The sequence below is a fragment of the Galeopterus variegatus genome, unplaced genomic scaffold (genome assembly GCF_000696425.1).
Source record: "Galeopterus variegatus unplaced genomic scaffold, G_variegatus-3.0.2 Scaffold3233, whole genome shotgun sequence".
Classification (NCBI taxonomy): Eukaryota; Metazoa; Chordata; class Mammalia; order Dermoptera; family Cynocephalidae; genus Galeopterus; species Galeopterus variegatus.
In genome coordinates this window covers 223,260-239,939 of record NW_007729344.1, presented here as the reverse complement: position 1 = coordinate 239,939, position 16,680 = coordinate 223,260, and the positions used below count along the sequence as shown (strand labels likewise).

Here is a 16,680-nt window from a genome sequence, read left to right as displayed (position 1 = left end):
CATTTCATTTTATTTATTTTAATTCTCTCAACAGCCTCTATGAGGTATTTGCTTTTAGTATCCCCATTTCGCAGATGGCAAAACAGAGGCCCAGGGAGGTAAAATAACTTGCCCTGCTTCACACAGTTAGTGGGTTGAGGAGCCAGACTGACCCCGTGCAGTCTGAAAGTGGAGACAGAAGTGGCTTCTCCAATAGCGTGAACCCTAAGTAACAACTCCGTATACTGAACCTTTCACAGCACACCACTTTCAAAACATCTCCAAAATATTCCCACACACTCCGTTATTCAGAAGGCTTAACTGCCTTTTGGCTAGTTAGGTCCTGAGAGGATTTAATTTAGTTGCCCACATTAGGGATTCATTCTTAACACGTCAGGCTGTGATAGAAATTGTCAAGGTCCCAATGGGACTACACACACCCAGAAAGATTTCACAGCAGCGAATGACTCTCCATGAGCATGTGGGTCACACTTGTACTGTAGCAAGGGCTACACAGGGAGCGAGCCAAATGCATGGGGGCTGCAGTGCACAGGGGCACTGCTCGGGGAAGGACCACTGCGAATCTGAGCGCTGCTAACTGCACAGGAACTTAGTGCTCCTTACAAACAAAAACACACACACAAAAGAAAACCCAGGCCTTAGGCATGACCTCTGAGACCCTGTCAACAGTTTTCTAGACTAGATTGGACAGGTTTTGTTTTTGCCTGAGAACCGTGATACCAGCTGGAGAGATACTAAGCCACAACTGCAAAGAATGCTTCCTGGGAATGTGCATTTGTACAAATCTACACACATCCATGAGAAACGCGAATCTGCCATGAATTTAATTAATTTAAAAAATACACTGGGGGTTGGGGGTGGGGATGGGAAAAGTGGTCAATGGATACGAAATTGCAGAGAGGTAGGAAGAATAAGATCTAGTGTTCTATAGCAATATACGGAGACTGCAGTCAGCAATAAAGTACCATCTAACTTCAAGTTGCTAGCTGAGAGGATATTCAGTGTTCCCAACCCAAAGAGGTGACAAATGCTTGAGGTGATGGACATGCTAAACACCCTGCTTTGATCGTTGCACACTGTATAAAGGTACCTAAATATCACATTGTACTCCATAAATATATACAAGTATCATGGGTCAATTAAGAAAATATAAAAAGAGGGCTGGCCCGGTGGCGCACTGCTACAGTGCGCCGCTTGGGAGCATGGTGACGGCGCTCCCGCCGAGGATTCGGATCCCACATACTGACCGGCCGCTCACTGGCTGAGCGAGGTGCGGGCGCAACACCGAGGGTTGCGATCCATTGCCGGTCACGAAAAAAGACAAAAAAGGAAAAAAAAAAAAAGAAAATATAAAAAGAAAAAAAATGAGAGACAAGTATATTAGAGGTTACAAGGAAGTGGAGGGAAGGGATAAATGAGCAGTTATCACTTAGTGGGTACAAGAGTTTATGTTTAGGATGACGAAAAAGTCTGGGAAATAGATGGAGATAGTGGTTATACAGCACTGTGAATGTAATTAACTCCACACAATTATATGTTTAAAAATGCTTAAAATGGCAACCCTGTTATAGATATTTTACCATACACACAAACACACCAGCGTTAACTACAATGAGACTTTAACTCGTTTTTCCAGTTTATTTCCAAGTCTGATACCAGTGGATTGTACCTGTCTTCAAGGGCACTTAGGAACTCCTCCTATGCAGAGAAAGGTCTGATAAAGTCTGATTTTAAAAATGGACCTAAATTAACCACTTTTATTGAGTTTAAAAATAGCTACTTCAACCGAGCATGCTACTAATAAAATAACTTCACTATTGTCTTTAACATGACGAAAATCTTAAATTATCTTATAAACTTACAATCTGTACACTAACTTCACTGCTTTTTAAAATGCTGGATTAAATCTTTCTCTGTATTTAGCAGGCATAGACAGGAAAAAAGATCCTGCAGATTTTCCCTGCCAGTGGTGACCAGCCATAGATGACGAATTTTACATTCTACATAAGAAGGATGTGGGAACTGAAATGCCAAAAATGCTTTATCATAAAGGGTAACAAAATACAGCTCTGTAATAACTACACTGGGTATACTTTTTAGCATATGCTTTGTGTTAATGTAAATTCTCTTATGACAAACAAGGTAACTGGGGTACCAAAAAGTTAGGTCCTAAACCTAAGACCTCACCTGTGGTAGCGGGAAGGCCTGGGTCAGGGTTCTGGTCACCCTGCTCCACTCCTGCCCTTTCTGATACGTGGCAGCCCAGCAAGACGCCAGCTGTGTGTGAGGCAGGTTGCAAGACCATGTGCTGATCTTCAGAAAAACAGCCAAAATTATGTTTGCCTCCAAAACCCACAGGCTGTACGCTGAATTCAATGATTGTACCATTGTTCAGAATGTCTCACAGCTCCTGTTTGGAATTGCCTTCCAAATTCACAGGGGTAAATCTTATATAGATTTTAATTTGATTTTTATTTTGTTTCATTGATGCAGTACCATTTCGTGTAAAACACTGTGCTGGGGAGACCCAACACAGTCCAGTACTCAGGTGGCCATTACTTGATGGGAGCTGGGGGTGGAGGAGGGGGGCAAGAATCCCCACTTGGGTGTGGGGCCGGCATCCTGGAGAAGATTGACTTGACCCCACAGGGGAGGAAGCATATGTGTCAGATGGATAGAATGTCACAGCCTGTCACATAGGTGCCACTTTAACTTGGCTGTCTAGCCCCCTGAACAGTCTCTGGTCATCTGAAGCTCTGGGCCTTTGCACCGGTTACTCCCTGCTTCTAGGTAGGCTTCTAGCCCATCTTTCAACATTGAGCTCAGTCACATCTGCAAGAAGAAGTCTCCACCCCCCAACACCCACCCTCTGATAGCTAGGGCTAGAGAGGGTGGAGAGGGGACTAACATCACCTGAGACCAACGGAGGCTGGCACAGTGCTAAGGGCTGTGCACCTGTGACCTTGTCTGGCCTTCCCAAGTATACTGTGACACAGCATCAATTGTCCTCATTTTACAGCCTTGGAAACAAGCCTCACAGCTATAGAGCCCAGAGGCAAACCCCATCTGCCCCTTCACCAAGCCTCACTGTGTTCCTGCCTGGCACATGTGACCCTCTAATGTCATTTAGGAGTTTCAAAGAAAGTCACCTCTGTTCTGGGAACTCAGAGCCTGAGTCAGATGGTGCCCTTTGAATACTCACAGAGAGCTGGGTTCGCTTTGGAAGGTGTGTGCTGTTAATTTGTGGGTGGCAAGGTGGGCTTCAGCCTTGCCTATGGCCAGTCCTGATCCTGGTGGAACAGAGCTGGCTTCATGGCCTGCAGGTGTCTCTCCTGGCTAGTGGCAACACAGCTACAGTGCAGATGGGAAGAGTTAGGGTCCTGCAGTCAGCCGATGCCCTCCCCACCCTCTGCTCACAGACACGTGGAAACAGCACCATGGCTGGGCCAGAGCCCAGGCCCAGCATCCTGCCTCCCACACTTCTCTCCTGGCCTCCCCTCCAGCTGTAGCTGAGATTGGTCTTACCGCACTCCCACAGCTCGCACTGCGGGGCTCAGGGTCACCGCGGGGCTCAGGGTCACCGCGGGGCTCAGGGTCACCGCCGCTTCTGCACTGGGCATCTAGTAGCTGCTTTACTTTCCTTTTCAACTCTGGTCTGTACTTCCTGCAGAAGCACTTTTGATTAAATTACAAATGTGATAACACTATAAAAATGCCTATGGAATTGAATCAACCCATTTGGGATATCATACTTACAAGGTTTTTTGATTTATAAAGAAATCAGGGAAAAATTGTTGCATTTTCTTATCAGGTTTATTACAGAGATGTGAAACAATATAAATATGAGACAAAACAGGGAAAACCCCACAAATAAAAACACCACATAGTACTTCTGTAATTCACTTTTCCTCACTCCTCGGCTGTCTTGGCCCCTTACCATTTGTCCCTCCTCACCTCTCAGGACTGTCTTGAAAGTCTCAATGGAGTCTGACCAGCTGCTATTCTCTTCCAAGGGTGACATGGAAGCAATTACAGGCAGAAAGTGGCTGCCATGAAGGTCCTGACCCTTCCCATGCTCATTCCATGACCCAAGCCTTGGAAAGAGGTACCAGAGTTAGTTTAAAAATGGCCTTTTACCAAAATTCTGTTAAATTCCAAGACGAAGGCAGCATGCACACACAAGTTCATGTGTGTTTACAACCTTGCGTGGGTGTGTGTTAAAACAGCTTCATAATGGGTGTTAGTTTTCCAAAGACAAAAAGCCAGCCCTAGGCAAACAGGGTGGCATTTACTAGCACAATGATCAGGTCGTGCTCATGATCTCTAGCATCTGCGATCTCTATCGCCTACATCATGGTGTTTGGCAAGCGTGTAACCGCCACCTCCCATCCGATGTGATATATAGACATCTAAAGCCTCAGCGGGAAGCCAGAGGGGTCAGCTCAGGCTGCGTGGCTTTGGTCTTTCAGCCTGTTGTCGAGCTATTGCCTGGAATAGTCCTGAAAATCTAGATACTTCTTTTAAGCCCTGGAATATTTCTTTTTGAAACACTTTGGGCAATTAGCCTATATTGTTAATAAGGGTCCACAACCCCTTATCTAACACTTTGTGGCCAGATGTGTTTTAAGAATTCAAACTTTTTAGTATGTTAGAAAGGCAAGATGGCACATACACGTTGTATTTTGCATATGGGGCAGCACTGGTAATCAAATTAATGATTCTGCAGCAAAATATATGCAAATTCACACTGAGATGAAGACATACAGACTATAAATAGCCTTGCATCTTTTCAGTCAGGTTTTGACACCACATGAGGCCAAATGGATCATGAAAACATGTAGTTTTCAGAGCTGTTTTGATTTTGGAATTATTTATATGTCTAGGCACTGGAGATACATTATTCAACTTCAGGGAGCTGCTTCTAATCTACTTGGGGTAAATAAAGCCGACCAACACTGAACCCCAACAAGTCTTTGAGCAGCACGTGATTAAATAGCTCTCGACGCCTGGCACTTGTGCATACCCTACGGCTTCTGCATGTGTTTCTCACTTTCCTGGACCGTAACCACACAGGGGCGGCAGCGTAGGTGTGAAAGGTGAGGGGATGTGAGGCCCGAGCAGTTAGGGGACACACTCAGCATGTGGCAGCATCTTCCGGGTCAGAATTCAACTTTTTCTGGCTTTTGGTCCAGTCCTGTGTCCAGTGCATCCTGCTGCACATTCGCCACAGCTCATCATTCAAGGCCCTTTCAAGTACAAGAAATAGGGTGAAAACACCAACTTTGTGATTTTATGTTTGTCTTAGAACCTTGTAAGAACGAGGGGGACTCCCGTGTGCCACAGAAGTTCCAGGAAGCAAGAGAGGCCTTTATTTGCTGATGTGAGAGGAAGATTCATTTGTGGGGGAAACAGGTGGGATTAGAAAATGTGCTCACCCCTAATAAAAATGGGCCTGGATGTTTAGATTTTCTGAAAAAGATAAGAAGGAAGGACAGAATTGTAATCCTCTCTTTCACGCCATGCTACACCCCCTCTTCCTCTTCCTCCCTCTTGTAGGATTGTCGGGGGGACAGTCGGAGGGGGTTTGTGGTGTGGTGGGGGGGCCACCAGGTCTGCTCAGTGGCCTCATCCTGAGGTTCCCTGACGTTTAGGAGAAATGCCCCCTCTGAAGGCTCCTGGACGGCCTGGCCTTCCTCACAGTGCCTGGAACACGAGTTCTCCCTGCACTTGCAGAATGTACGCCACGTGCCTCCTCCTGGGTGCTGCCTCTGCTGCAGTCCACCGGCCACGAGACCTGTGCCTCCTCCTGTATCCTCCCGTGGGTTCTCCTCTAAACACCTCTGATCCTCCTAGAGCCTGCTAGCCTAATAGGCCACACAGTTTCATGTCAAAAACAACATGCTCAAGGAACAGGCCTGCTAGAAGGGTCATTACTGTGGTGGACCCCAGGGCAGGTAGGGATCCCAGGTCCCGTCTGACTTAACTGTTCTTGGATGGGGGCATTAAAAGCTCTCTGGATGATCCTGAAGGTTAGCCAGAGTTGAGAACTGTGGGCCTGGTCCAGGCCTTTCATGCTATTGTTTCACGGTCTTGGCTTTTCCCAGGATCACCCAGATAGAGGACCACCTCAGGTGTCCCGACTCTGCAGACCCAGTCCTGGGCCTCACTGAGGAGGCAGTGACTGTGCAATTCTCTGTTGCCCTCTCACTGGGCCACGCTTCGTCCTGAGTGGCCTCTGTGGTCCACATTAGTGAGGTTTCTCTCAAAGGCTGGATTATAAGCGCCTGAGCGTGGGGACAACCTGTCCCCTTCTCCTCCCAGCCGAGCCCAGCACGGTCGGTCCCTCCCCTCTTCTGACCGACTGTTCGCTTCCTTCCAGTGCCAGGACTACCTGGGCGGCAGGCTCACAGGGGACCTCTGCGAGGACCTGTGTGTGGCGGGGAAGCTGCTGTACCAGCGCTGTCTGTACTACGACAGGGGCAAGAAGGTGCTGCAGGCCGAATGGCGTGGCCGGCCCGTCGTGCTCAAGTCCAAGGAGGAGGCCTTCTCCAGCTTCCAGCCTCTCGGCCTGCTGGACGGGGCAGAGGAGCGTGGCCAGGACGTCCCGGAGGCAGAACTCCTCCTGGTGGTGGCCGGGGAGGTCAGGAGCACCCTGGGCCTACAGCTGTCCAATGGCAGCCTGGGGCCCCTGTGGCCAGGCAGGCGGGGCCCTCGGTGGCGGGGGCAGCTGGCCAGCCTGTGGTCCTTGCTGCAGCAGGAGGAGTTTGTCCACTTCAGCTTGCTACAGGACCTGAGCCACCATGTCCTGCCGGTGCTGGGCTCCTGTGGCCACTTCTATGCAGTGGAGTACCTGGCCGCCGGCAGCCCCCGCCACCGGGCTCTCTTCCCGCTGGACCAGGCCATGGGCACCCAGGCCCAGGCCGTCTGCAACATCGCGCTCAGCTTCCTGGACATGGTAAAGCATTTTGACAATGACTTTTCCCACCACCTCCACCTCTGCGATGTCAAGCCCGAAAACTTTGCCATCAGGAGTGACTTCACAGTGAGTGGTGCCAGGCGGGTGTATTGACAGTGTGGAGCAGGGAGCTGGTGGGTCTGGGGGTTTCTGAGATCCTGGCCTCAAAAAGCAAACCACTGTAGTGTCTTGCAGCTTTGTAGCCACAGGTAACTGCCATCTCCTGGCCACTTCCTTGCAGGGGTGTTGAAGAAAGAATTAAAAGAAAACTTCCACCTTACATGACCCGCAGAGTGGGAATTTGAATGAATGGAGCTTATTGCAGGGGGCAGAGCACCCAGGCAAGGTCTGTCCGCCCCGAGGGCTATTCCAGTTTCCCCAAAGCAGCTCAGAGGCTTCATAGAGCTAAGGTTAAAATGGGTTCTCTTGAGGGTGTTTAACTCGTGGTATGCAGGAGATGAGGGGCTATAAAGGAGGGGGGAAGGATGGCCTACGGGGGCGATTGTGCAATGGCTCAGTTTGGGGATGCTGTTTTCAAACTGCCTGTGCTCTAGAACAGTGTGCAGCTTTTGCCAATACTTTGTTTCTGGAGAGGTTCTAGTTTCCATTCCATGCATCAGACTTCTCAAAGGATGAATGGAGGGCCGGCCCGGTGGCGCACTGCTACAATGCGCCACTTGGGAGCGCGGCGGCGCTCCCGCCGAGGGTTCGGATCCCACATACAGACCGGTTCCCGCTCACTGGCTGAGCGAGGTGCGGGTGCGATGCCGAGGGTTGCGATCTTGTTGCCGGTCCCGGTACGGGCGCGACACTGAGGGTTGCGATCCGTTGCCGGACACGAAAAAAGACAAAAAGGAAAAAAAAAAAAAAAAAAAAGGATGAATGGAGTTTTAGTGCCTTCCAAAGGGAAAAGCCTGCCCTGCTGGAAATGCCTGGCACTGCCCTGCTTCAGACAGGGCAGATGCGTTTTTATCTCCCACTCTGGGCAACACAGCGGCAGGAGCAACGCAACAAGGAGTAGCAATGAGGAGTAGCAAGTTTATTGTGAGATCATCACATCTCCACCCCCCAGCCTGGCTAAGACCAGCCACGTGTCAGCTGAATGGCATTACGTCAGGGCGCCCTTATGCTGGGGCATCGCCGTGATCTGGTGCTGGGGCCACCCAGTAGGAGGTGGTGACAAGACTGGCGTTGACATAGTGGTGGCTCTGCATCCCCCTGAACCCCTCTGCCCCTGCCATCGCAACAAGTTTGTTCTTACACTGCAAGTGCTGGCAGGTGACCAGCCAGACCAGCTGAACTCCCAGTGTGCCGGCCTTAGTGGGTTCTGGCTCATGGTGGAAGGATGCTCTTCATCATGGTCAAAACATAAAAGGGCAAAAAGAAGGTACCATTACTGCCAGTCATGGACATCCATGGCAGGTGGCACAGGAGTGGCATAGTCTTCTTAAAGCAGCTTGAAATCTAGAAAACTACATCTGCCACCCAGGTAAATCCCTTCCCTGATCAAGCCTGTGTCCCTGGGAGAGGCATCATAGCCTCCTGCCCTCATGGCTTTGTCCTAATATTCTGTCCCTGGCTGCCCTGGAGGGGATGACAAGCTGGGGTGACTCCAAGTGTGTAAGAGAAAGAGCTGAGAGGTCCTGGAAGGTTCCAGAAGGTTCTAGGAGGTTCCAGGAGAGTCCGCACGACACTGGGCAGGGAGCTCTGGAGGAGCTCAGCCCTGCCAGCAATACCCTGAGCTCCACACTACCTCCCAGACCCAATCCTGAGTTGTGAGGGGGGATGCCCCATAATTGGACCAGCTTATTTCTTAGAGCTGAGATGAAATCGCTGTCCTGGCCAAGGCTTCCCTATGTCATGAGCAGGAAGCATATGTAGTGGGGAGAAGGACATTGCTATCCACTTCAGAGAAGTCCTGGGGACACAGCCACCCTGAGGCACTGGGGGGGGGGCACTGTGGAGTGTCCACACACAACCACCCAGCTTTGGGCAGGGATGGGCCAGTTCTCATGACTCTATCACTCGTTTATCCATCCAGCAGGTGTCACTAAGTGTCGGTGAGGGAACTCAGGTGCCCCTCGACTTGGGAGAATTGAGAGGAGGTCTGCTTTATCAAGGAGCTGGGGCAGAGGGGTCTCCAATGTGGCATGGGCAACGTCGGACATTTCCACCCACACGTCGGATGACAATGGAGTTGCTGGTTTGTGCAGTCCACCTTGCACTTGTTAGGCATGAAATATTCATTCAGTGGAATAACGGCTACGCACGTCTCAATCTAGCCTCAAAGTTTTAGCGGGTGCTGGGCCACAGTGGCTGTCACCTCTCACTTAGCTAGCTCTTGGGTGAGAATGGGAGGGGAGGGACAGGAGGAGTCCTCTTCACCAGCCCTGTTAATTTTGACTCTTCCTGCAGATAGGGAGGTTCAAATAGTTAATGATTTCACCTAAGATTTGCAACTTTTAAGTGAAAATCAGCAGTATCTGCATGACCAGGGAACTTGTTAGAAATGCACACTCTCAGACTCCACCCCTGACCTACTGAATCTGTAACTCTGGGGGTGGAACCCAGCAGTCTGGGTGTATTAGCCCATTTCTGTCGCTTATAACATAAATACCTGGAACTGGGAGATTATAAGAAAAGGAAATTTATTGCTTACAGTTTCAGAGGCTGAGAAATCTAAAGTCTAGGGAACACATCTGGTGAGGGTCTTTTTTGGTGGTGGCTTTACAGCAGTTCAGGGGTCTCACATGGCAGAAAATGGCAGAGCAGAGGGAGATCGCTCCTCATGTGCTCTCCTTCTAAAGCCCTCAGAACCACGCCCATGACCACCATTAAACCATCAACTTAACCACTTCCTCAAGGCCTCAACTTTCAAATACTATAATAGGGTTTTCCACCCTCGACAGTTACCATGGGGATCAAATTTTGGGGGGACATTCAACACAAAGCACTGGGTTTTAAAAACAAATCTTCTAGGAGATTCTGATACATGCTCAAGCTTGAGAACCAGTGAGCTCAGTGAGGGACCCAGCAGCTGGGCCCTGCTTTTGAGCCCAGTCTGCTGGGTTGCCCTGGTGGGAGGAGGGGGTGCCTTCCAGATGAGGTGTAAGGCCTGACGGTCCCAGTCCTCCACTCCCCTGTGGGCCAGGAGCTCACCTGCAGGTCTTGAGAATTTATACAGTGCTTGGAATGAACAGCTAGGAAATGTCATGACTCTGTGACCCAAAACTCTCGCCAGCAGGGGCTCCCTTTGAACAGGTGATATGTTTTCCTACTCCAGTGCCACATTCTCCAGTGGAGAATGAAATAATTCGGATTGATCTTTCTATTCTGATGTCAGGAGGAAGTTTGAAGATGATGCAAGTTAGGGAATTTCATGCAGGAAGAATTTTATGACTCTTCTGATATGAAGAAACATTATGCAGGTTTTTCTGTTTGTTTTGTTAGTGTTCTTTTTTAGGTGCCTAGGGTTATGCTCACAAGAGCTGTGATCCATTCTAGGCCACACACTAAAAATTAAAGAATAAATCTGGCTCTCCCTGGGAGATGAGAAGGAAACCGTTATAAATGGGAGAAAGTAGCTGCGAGGAGCTGGAATTCTATCTAGAGGCCCAGGGGAGTCCCGAGGCATTGCCAGCAACTACAGAAAGAAAAGAAGGGTTTGCAGCCCCGATAATAAATGATAAAGACAGTAGATTTGGGCTAAATAATGAGATAGGAAATATTGATTACAACGATCAGTTCTGTTCACTGTGCCTGAATTAGTAAAAGGCAAAGCCTCTCATATAGGGAAAAGTTCTATATTCTTTATTTTCATTATTCTCCACCTATTTTGAAATAAATTATTTTCCCTCCTGCTCTGTTTTACTCAATAACCCCCAAGAAACTTTACTGCCTTCTGGCATCAATCCTGAATGAAAAATCCCAACCAAAACCAGGGAGCCGACCTCCCGACCCTGCACTGACTTGAGGAGGACACGATCACCACACAAATGCACCCTTTGTTGAGTCATCACCAAAGGCAGGAGGAGAGGCTGGTTTCCCGACACTGACCTGTGAAGGCTTGTGAAACGCCACAGACTCCATCAAACCTATCAAGTTTTCTAATAACTTTTTAATACCCCGAAGCTATAAGCTGCTTGATTTGGGCAGGCTCCAGGTCTTCTCAGGTTGGAGCTCATCTTTTCTGTTGTAGGTAGGGGATGGAGGAAAATCTGCATAATTTAGAAGTTACTCTTTTTCTGTTTTTGAACTTTCTTTGGTTTGAAGCCAGGAAGATAAATCTGAAATTCCAGGGGCTCATTGTCAAGTTCTCCTGCTGACGATTCAACTCAGTAGCTGATCCTGCGGGATCGGGTTCCCCACGTACCAATCCAAATTCCAGAACTTAGACTCTGCCATTTCCCCCACCTTCTGTCTGGCTGGTCAGTTGGAAACCAGTTGACCTGGGTTACAGACATGCCATGAACGGAGGACTCAGGTCCTGCCCAGCTGCATTTCACTGTCACAGCCAGAGCCGCCACTCGAATGCAGCTTCCTTTTATTGCTTATATTCATGGGCATAGATTATACATATGTTACAGCTTTTACAATCCTGACCCTTGAGGTCAGAGACCAGTCTCATCAAGCCACAGAGGGAAAATTCATTTTTAAGACATTTCCGGGATTCTACTTTTAAAGATGAGAAAGTGTTTGTTTATTTACTTATTTATTTATTGGTGAGTGGCCAATAAGGGGATCTGAGCCCTTGACCTTGGTGTTGCAAGACTGTGCTGTAACCAACTGAGCCAACTGGCCAGCCCCCTGAGAAAATGTTTAAAAGATGAAAGGGGATGGCTGTGGTTATAGTTCTAAATCCTAGGCTTTAACTAGTGACAGTAAAGGTACTTTTCGCAGTTAAAGCCTTGCAAAGTCATTTGTGATACATACTGTGGGGGAAGCAAGCCACTCCCTGAGTGTGGCCTGGGCTCTTCCTCTGGCTGGCAGAGTTCTCTAATCACCTGCAAGCTAGACAAGGGCACCCACAAGAGGCCCCCTCTCTGCTAAGCCTTGGTGCCCTTTGATTGCTGTGTGCTGTTTTGATTACAGGTTGTGGCTATTGATGTGGACATGGCCTTTTTTGAACCTAAAATGAGGGAGATTCTTGAACAAAACTGCACGGGAGATGAAGACTGCAATTTCTTTGACTGTTTTTCCAAGTGTGATTTGCGAGTCAACAGGTGTGGAGCACAACGGGTCAACAGCAACCTGCAGGTGGGCTGCAGCTGCGCAGACGGGGTTGGGGTCATCGCGTTCACTGTGGCTGCCTCTGCCCTCCAGCACTGCCCATCCATTTAGTAGGCCTGAAGGTCAACCTGAACACACTGGGCTCAGTGTGTTCAGTAAGGGCAGGACAGTGGGGGATGGGGTCATCATTGGTGCTTTGTTGCCCACCCCATGGGGCTGGTGATCAAGTGACCCCTGGGGGGGTATCTAATGGGTGGGTTTCTCTTCCCTGTGGCTCCACCTGGAGCTGTGGGGGCTTAGACAGATGTTGCCGCTGGGTCTAGTGTCTGCATCTACATGCTTACATGCAAAGAACAGAACCCAGAGACTAATTCATCAAGGATAAGACTGATAAGAGCACAGAGCAGTCCTGAGAAACTAGCCAAACTAGAGAGGCTGGACAGAAGCACAGTCCAGACAGGTAATGGGTCAAGGCCAATAGGTGGTTCATAGAGGGTGAAAGAAGCCAGGTCCTGGAGATCAGCAATAAGTAGGAAGCAATGCTGGGTTCAGGCATTCAAACTGGGTCTAGAGGTAGGGAGATCCCAAATCCAGGTTGAACACTCCATCAGTGGGAAAACATGTCTCTTCTTTTGGCAGAAGCTGCCCTTTCTGCCCTCCCTAGGCTCTCAGGAGGGTGAGAATAAACCTGGGCTGGCAGGTGCTGGTTACCCACTGCCTGATTGTATGTGATTGCTTGTCCAGGCTCTTGCCCTTCACTCTCCTATTTTTTAATTCTGTCCAACCTGCTCTCCTGTCAAAACTACACTATAGCTGGTCCCCCCTACAGTCCTCAAATCTAAAATGCCAGTGTGATCCCAATGCAGACCTGAAGTGTATGTAGATTAGATCAGAGCAGGCCAGAAGAAGACTGATTTCAGGAGAGCTTGACAGTTGTGTTGTTGATCTGCTGGTCCTTGGCCAGGCCAGACAAAAGCCCCGGTTCTGCCACCCCAGAGTCTATACACACTTCTAGGCCAAGTTCTAGAGTCCAAGGGGGTCTCCACTTTGAGGAAGTCCAGCAATGATGTCTTTAAAGTCGTCCCCATCCTCTTAGATCTAAGGTGGATTCACACCCTCACTGGGGTCTGTCATGAAGTGATTCTTCTTGAGCTGTGCCAACAAGATGATTTCACTTGAGCATTCATCCTCTTGTGATTTCATCCCACAAAATAGGAACAGGAACACCTGCCCTTTGCAGCATAATGACAGACTAAGGCAACATCCTTAATACAGAAAAGCCTCTCACAGATTCATTAAGAGGCTAGAGGAACACAAAGAGAAACAGATACCAAATACATAAAGGAAAAAATCCAAATAGCCAAAGAACTTGGAAAATTATTTAGTCTTACCATTCAAAGACATGCAAATTAAAACCTAATGATAATAAATTTCATTTACCCATTGGGAATAGTGATTAAAATGCTATTAATTAATGGTTGAAGCTTCAGGGAAATAGATGTGTCTATATCGTTAATATGATTGTAAATTACATCTCTTTGGAGGGTATTTGGCTGCTAGAAATATTCTTGCTACTTAGCTGAGCAATTCAATTTGTGCACATAACTGACTATTTCCTTTGAATAAAGTCCTAGAAGTGAAATTACACTTTCTTTAAAGATATGTGAAAATATGAAGCATTATTAAAGAAATTACACTTTCTTTAAAGATATGTGAAAATATGAAGCATTATTAAGTAAAAACAATGCAGGTTACAAATCAGTATTTATAATATGATCCAATTTTTGTTAAATAATATGTGATTGGAAAAGTAGGTACCAAAATGTCAAAGCAATTATTTCTGAATGGTAGAATTACAGATGATTTGTATTTTCTTCAACTTTTCTACATTTTGTAAGATTTCTACTTTTTTAACTTAAAAAACAATCCCTGTCCTGCATAAATTGACAAATCAATAGAGTAGAATAAACAATTTTCAGAAACAGACCTAATGATGTATGGGCATTTGGTCTGTGATCAAGGGGGCATTCAGACCACCGGGAGGAAGCTGGATTATTTAATGACTGGTGCTGGTACATTGGGTAGCCAGGCACAACAAAAGATCAAATTAACTCCCTGTTTCACCCCTTCTGTCAAACTACATTCCAGATGGCTCAAATTCTTACATAGAAAAATGAAATACTAAAAGTACCAAAAGAAAACTTGGAGAATTTTAAATATTAACCTCCTGTAGGGAATGCTTCTGTAAGTGTGGAACAAAGCTCGGAAGCCACAAAGAACAGTTGACAGACGTGACTACCTAAAAAATAATTCACATTGGCAAAACAAAAGTACAAAAAATATCAGCAAACTTAAAAGTAAAATGAGAAAATTTGCAAAGTATGTGCAATTCCCCTTACAGACCAGGAGTGTAGAGGACGGATGGAAGATCATGCCAGGTTGCTGGGGCTCGTGTGGGTTCCCCTCAGGCCCATCCCTGGTCCACCAGAGCTTCTTTGCCAAGGTCACACCCACTTCCTGGGGGCAGCATCTAGTGACTGGGGGAGGGCTGGATGCGAAGCCCAGACCCTTTGCCTCCATAAAGGACAACACTCAGGGCCATCCCAGCCCAACTCCGTGGAGGTGTGGTTCCCGAGAACACCCCTCAACAAATCCCTGCGTGCACATGTCCATCTCAGAGTCCACTTCCTGGGGAACCAACCTAAAACAAGGGGCTCGTGTCCTTAAGATACAAAGAACATCTGCAAACTAGTAAAAGAGGCCAACAACCTGATAGAAATTCGGGGAAAGGATATAAACTCAACCATTCACTGAAAAGGAAGTGCATGTCGCTTTCAACCTGTGAAAAGAAAAATGCAAATTAAACTATTTTCACCCATCTGTTGGCAAAATGAAGAGTCTGTGACACTTGTTTTGGAGGCCATGGGGGTTGCTGAGGGAGTGTCAATTGGTACAACTCTTATTCTGTCACACGTGCAAAATGACAATGGCATATATATGCGAGATACCTACTGCAGCAGTGTTCCTCACAGCAAAAGTTAGTAAACAGCCTCCGTTTCCATCAATGCAGAATGGTTAAATAATTTATGATACAGCCACACATCTGAGATGCAGCCATTAGAACAAATGGGATATCCTTACAAGAGTGGATTTGGAGGGGCCTCCCTGATATGTGGCCAAATGGAATGGAAGCTTTAGAACAGTATGTATGATATGCTACCATTCGTGTAAAAGAAAAGAAAACGGAAATACCTGTACAGACTTGTGTAGGCATAGACGCTCTAGAAAAACATTCGAGGGAGTGGTTGCCTCTCGGGGGGTAAAGCCGGGGGTCAGGACTGAGATTACAGTGTGTCCTTCAGGACATTTGAAATTTTGCTCACGAAAATGTATTCCCTATTTAAAAAAGAAATAAAATAAATTGTTTTTGAGAAGAACCCTGCCTTTGTGGGCATTGGGAAATCGAAGTTAGAGTTCTGCGTCCTGTGTAAGACAGGAGCTCTGCAGATGGAGGCATTCGCTAAGGGAGTCTGATATAAAGTATGATGTAGAAAAATAAAGCACTATTAGTGACGCCACTCCTGGGCCAGGTCCCCCACAGGAGGGAACTTATGAAAGGTGTGAAACAAATAACACATTTAAACTGGGAATTTTAAGAGCTCTTTAGCATCAGTGAATTTCATACCCTAGAATTAAAGGCTATGAGATGGTGGCTTAATTTTTACTTCTGTTCCTAAAAAAAAAAAAAAAAAAAAAAAAAAAAAAAAAAAAAAAAATTTCCAAGGCCCTTTAAATGAGTCATTTGCCTGCAGCTTTTCCCTCAAATACACCTTTTTTTTTCCGTGAGCCTTCAAGTGCTGCTTAGGGAACAGCTCACACCTGCGTACTGCTCTTCACTAACAGCCACAGGACCCGCAGGACAGCCCTGCCAGGCGGCGACCTCGTTCCCACAGCCGCCACCGGGGCTAAGAGAGCCGCGTGCAGGTGTGGCAGAGCAGGGCTGCCCCGCGGCCTGCAGAGGGGCCACGTCCTCCCGCAGCAGCTACCGCCTGTGACGCCTGCTGCCCTCGCTCTCAGAACCGTGTTCCGTCCCTGTCTGCAGTGCCACCCAGAACGTTCCCCACCTGCTGCGGGGCTGGAACTGGAAGGAGGCAGCCTCCTTCTTTCTGAGGCCAGTTTGTTCACGGTGCCCAGCGGCTTAAGTGTGGGAAGAAAAGCGCTTTTCAGAATCCAAGGGTCCCCGCGGTGCCAGCAGGGGCTGGGCGGGGGACAGAGGGCTGGGTCAGGGCTGGGTCAGGAGCGGCTGCGGCCGGGGACGCTTTCGAGGGTGACCTGCTGTCCTGGAGTAACGCGCGCCTTCTCTCCCGCAGGTGGTGTGTGACAAGATATTCCGCCGCTGGCTGTCCCCAGCGCTCGAGAGCTCGGCCGTGTCCCTGCGGCTGCGGCGGCGGCTGCGGGCGGCGGTGCGCGGGTGCGCAGACCTGGGGGGCCCCGCC

General features: G+C 48.1%; 1 protein-coding gene across 1 annotated transcript in view; it reads left to right on the top strand.

The window, feature by feature from the left end:
* Positions 1 to 5,519: 5,519 nt before the first annotated feature.
* FAM69C (family with sequence similarity 69, member C) overlaps positions 5,520 to 16,680 on the top strand; it is a 20,315-nt gene continuing 9,154 nt past the window's right edge. Inside the window, exons 1-4 of the mRNA XM_008584354.1 lie at positions 5,520 to 5,582; positions 6,380 to 7,042; positions 12,047 to 12,211; positions 16,555 to 16,672. Of these exons, the coding sequence (XP_008582576.1) occupies positions 5,520 to 5,582; positions 6,380 to 7,042; positions 12,047 to 12,211; positions 16,555 to 16,672 (1,009 nt within the window). The remainder of the gene's footprint in view (positions 5,583 to 6,379; positions 7,043 to 12,046; positions 12,212 to 16,554; positions 16,673 to 16,680) is intronic.